The sequence below is a fragment of the Protobothrops mucrosquamatus genome, unplaced genomic scaffold (genome assembly GCF_001527695.2).
Source record: "Protobothrops mucrosquamatus isolate PMUCROS unplaced genomic scaffold, P.Mucros_1.0 scaffold1601, whole genome shotgun sequence".
Lineage (NCBI taxonomy): Eukaryota > Metazoa > Chordata > Lepidosauria > Squamata > Viperidae > Protobothrops > Protobothrops mucrosquamatus.
Window position 1 is genome coordinate 90,952 of NW_015387764.1, and position 4,688 is coordinate 95,639.

Below are 4,688 nucleotides of genomic sequence, written 5' to 3' on the forward strand. Positions count from 1 at the left end.
CACAGGGGCCTTTTCAGGAATGAAGTTAAACAGATTTTGGATTGGAAATTGACTTCGGAGCCGACAAGGCAGAAAGAAGAGAAAGGTTACTGGGATCCTTCAACAGGAAACAGCCCCAAAGCATAAGAAAATATTGTGGGTAAGCTGACACTTGGGTGCACTGCAAACTGTCAACCGGGATGTTCATCTCACAGAACCTAATTGCAGGGCCAGCCTTGAGTTTAAGAAAGATGTTATTGATTGTCCGTCCCTGGTGTTGATTTACCCTTTCCCTGTCCTTGAACTAGATCCAACTAGAAATCGAACCCATTTGGATAAATTTACCTGCTGTTCCAAAACATAGAGAAGCAAATAAACAAGAGGAGGCCAAGGGGAGGACACGTAGGCATGTCAAGAACCTTCACGTTAGGAAAGATCAATGTCCTTTGTTGTGATGGTGAATTCTGAGTTTATCAATGACCTCTGACTAGCAATTTGCTTCTCTCTTCTATGTTTCGCAGCTTTGGATAAGTCTGAAAATCTTTCTCGCAGCAGTTATTCATCTCTCTCAGGGATCTCCAAACTTGGCAAACTTTAAGACTTGTGAACTTCAACTCCCAGAATGTCACAAGGAAAAGGGCACTGATTTATTCTCCGTAGCATCTGAGCACACGACAAGAAGTCATGGGTGAAAGCTCCACAAAGAGAGATCCAGCATAGAAATAAGGAGGAGTTTCTTGACAGAACAATTAATTAATGGAACAGTTTTCCTCCCGGAGTTGCGGGTGCTCCATTGCTGGAGATTTTCAAGAAAAGATTGGACAACCATTTTTCCTGGATGGTAGGGGGTTGGACTAGAAGACCTCCAAGGTCCCTTAGAGCCCTATGATTCTGTTATTCTTTTGTGAATCTTTTTAAAGAGCAAGCTTTTGCAAAACAATCCCTCTCGACTGGAAAGCATACATGTGCTCATTCCCACGTTCCCAACTAAGAAAAGAAAATAATATTTGCAGGCTGAGATGGAAGATGCGTTAAAGATTCTGTGCACATTCCAAGCTCTCCAGCTTAAATCATTGTGCATGCTATAAACTGTTTTGTTTGCCTTGGAGAAGTTGTGCCTGTCCCTCTTCCTTCACCTAGATCCTGGGAAGCACAAGAAAGCTATCCAGATTGGATAGAGTGTCTCTTTCTTTGCCTGTTTCAGAAATATTCCACCTACTTTTTCCTCCCAACTTTTCTTTTCAGACTAGAGGGAGACAGTAACGCTGGAAGGCTAACTGAGGAAAACTGGCTAGTTTTAGGACCCTGTGAGCAGATTGCTTGCCGAGAGTCCTAAAACATCCCCAGCATTTTTGAGAGCCTGTTGCTTATTCATTCAGAGCAGGAGCAAAACCATCCAGCAACCGGGATCCACCAACCTCCTTTTCAAACAGGCATTGCAGCAATGTAACAAAACCAAAAACAACAACAACAACAACAACCCACATACAGAAGACCAAAGTCAAGAAAAAGTTTTGAGGTTCTTTTCTCCCTCCCTCTCTCTCTCTCTCTCTCTCTCTCTCTCTCTCTCTCTCTCTCTCTCTCTCTCCCCTTTGCTCCACAGCCTCATTCTTTGCAGACTTTTCTCCTCCACAACCTCAAGATGAAATTTGCCAAGAACTGCTGGGGCATCTTAGCAGAAGCGAGGAATGGACAGCACTGAGATCGGCTTGCTAAGGGAAGCAGAGAAGGGAAGAGGCAAGTCGTCAGAACTCAACCCCTGGGCTGTTTCGCGGAGGTGTTTCCCTGCTCCAACAAGCATCCACCAAGGTCAAGCCTGTTGATCCCGGCCTCCACCATGACAGCTCACGGCTTCTGGGACTTCTGGGTGTTGATGGTTTCTGCTGCCTTCCTGCTGGTCCGTGGACAATATCCACAGCAGGGCAGTGCGGACAACGGTCACTGGAGGCAGATGATCCAATGGGAGAATAACGGAAGGCTCTATAGTCTCCTGAACTCCGGCTCGGAGTATGTCCCGGCCAGCCACGTAAGAGCCGAGAGCAGCGCCAGAGTGATGTTGGCCGATGCTGCCACCAACCAAGGACAGCGAAGTGCAGGGAACACTCGGAGACAGGCGCCAACTTTACCCATCAGGTCAGGATCTGATACCGTCCGGGGACAGACTAGGCACCCCTTCGGCTTTGGGCAGGTCCCAGACAACTGGAGAGATGGAAGCACTGGAGACAGTAACTCCAACCCCCATCGTCCATGGTCATCCACTCCTCGTCAGCGGCAGGTGGGTGCTGCGTCCTCTTCCTCTTCGTACGTCGCACTTGGGCAGCTCTACCCACAGGGCTCCTATCCTCAGCCCCCTTATGCCAACCAGTATGAATCCTACGACTCGCAGGTGCCCCGGGCGTACGACGAGAGCTACAATTACTACCGTACCACTGGGACAGGAGCCGGTGCTGTGGCTGCCGCTGCGGCCAGCGCTGGAGTGGTGTACCCTTTTCAACCCAGAGCGAGATACGAAGATTATGCAGAGGACCAGAATCCCTACCGCGCTCAACCCTACGCCCCTGTCCAGGAGAGACCGTACGTGCCTTCTGCTCAACAGCTCCCATCTCCAGATGGCTTAGACAGACGGTATTCCCACAGCCTCTACCACGACACTGGAACAAGTTTTGACCAAAATGTCCCGGATTCCTACGCATCCACCCAGAACCAGGGCCAAGGAGTCCCTCTTGCAGATAATTTGCATCTACACCCTGGATCGCCTTCCAGTACTGGTACCGGCTACGGGAACGAGCCCTGGGCAAGGCAATATCCTCCCTTTGGTCAGGTTCCTGAAGAGTCCTACGTCCCTGCTCGCAACGTGGAACCCCAGCCCCCTTTCCGGCCCTTAGACCCCCACGGGGTTCCTCGGCCTGAGCCCTACCTTCCTATCCGGAATTCTGAAACTCCCCAGTTGATTCCAGACAACCAAGGGGTCAACCAAGGCCGAATGAGTGTGGGCAGCATCTACAGACCAAATCAGAATGGACGTGGTGAGTCTTTGACTGTAGGTAGAGTGCCAGGGAGGGGGAGGAGGGTCTACTGTGGGATTTCATAAAGTCCCAAAATTGGGGCAGCTTCGGTCCCTTAGCTTCATTTTTGGGTTAAGAGAGCCCAAGTGGGTGATTTCAATACCAGAGCCATGATGATTATGATCAAGAGAACCATCAACATCATTTTAGCCATTGTCCATCCCCTGCAGGCTGAAGGTCTCCTCCGTCTGTTTCCAAGCCATACAGTCCTGGGATTTCTTTTGCCAATTGGGCCCACAACAGTTGCTGGTGTCATTGATCCATCTTGTTTTAGGTCTCTTTTGTGGATGCTTTTGATCAAGAGGGATCCGTTCTGTGACTGCCTTGGTCCACCTGCCATCGGTTCTTCTTGCTATGTGACTATCCCGTTTCCATTTCAGTTCTTTTACTCTCTTGAGCATGTCTCTTTCCATAGCTTTTTGTGCCACTCGGAGCTTTTGTATCGATTGTGAGGTTCAGATTGTGAGATCAAGCGAATATACTGTCATATCTAGAATAGGAGGTGGTGCCAGACATGAAAACTATCTAAGACAGTGCTCCTTAGAAGATTCATCACGGTCTATTAGTGGTTTCTTTCAGGTTCATGTCCACATTAGCCTCTGTGGTTTTTATCTATAACCTCTGTGTGGTCAAGCTATGGTCAACTGTTGCTTTCCAAAGCAAAACAGGAATCCCTGGGTTGGAATCCTGCATGATATTGTTGAAGTTTTGCTTATCATCACAGTGGACATCTGAGCTAGTCACAATCATTATCTCATAAAGTTGGAGTCTCCCAGTAGGATTCCTATAGATATCAATGTCCCCAACATCTGTAATTGCCCCCCAAGAGAACACATCTTTTTCTGGGTCCTTATTTTAATCAGTTTTGCATGTAATTGTCCCTCCATCTTCTCAGTTGTCATAGTTGAGGTTTATAGCTGGGCAACCTTTCCATGGCAGACATTTTCCAAAGCCTTTCCAGCCCTGTCCAACTTGTAGATGGATTCCCTGTTTTAGCCCAACATTTCAGGACTGTTGGAGTAAGTAAGATTGAGTAGATCAGATTCATACTATGGGCCATGAATGTCCTCCTTTACCTCCTTTTCTCCAGAAACATTCCTTTATGAATTGTTGATTCTTGTCGGGAGGAAGACCCTAAACTACAGGTGAAGAACATGGGGTGCACAATGGACCCTCAAGTTCTCACATCCCTCGGCCATGTACCAACCTCCTGCTTTGCCCAGTAATGCATTCCCTGCCCATTGTTCTCCAGATGTCTTCTTAAATGGATGCCAAACTTATCAAGGGGAAAATACAACCTAGTCTAAAGAGGAATTTCCTAATAGTGAGAACAATAAACCAGTGGAACGGCTTGCCTCCAGAAGTTGTGGGTGCTCCATCATTGCAGGTTTTCAAGAAAAGATTGGACAGCCATTTGTCTGAAATGGGATAGGGTCTCCTGCTTGAGCAGGGGGTTGGACTAGAAGACTTCCAAGGTCCCTTCCAACTTGTATTATGTATTCTATTCAGTGTTTCCCTTCACTCACATTTTCCTTGGATACCTTTCAGATCTGACACCCGTTCCCACCCACGTACATCCACACCTTGTCTACCCAGCTTATCCACCTCCTAGAGAAGTTAGAATGGAATGGAATGGAATGGAAT

General features: G+C 47.8%; 1 protein-coding gene across 1 annotated transcript in view; it reads left to right on the forward strand.

Moving 5' to 3' along the window:
- Positions 1–1,558: 1,558 nt before the first annotated feature.
- The window catches only part of LOC107293391 (lysyl oxidase homolog 1), an 18,072-nt gene continuing 14,942 nt past the window's right edge, over positions 1,559–4,688 (forward strand). The window contains exon 1 of the mRNA XM_015822542.2: positions 1,559–3,005. Coding sequence (XP_015678028.1) covers positions 1,817–3,005 — 1,189 coding nt within the window. The 5' untranslated portion in view covers positions 1,559–1,816. The remainder of the gene's footprint in view (positions 3,006–4,688) is intronic.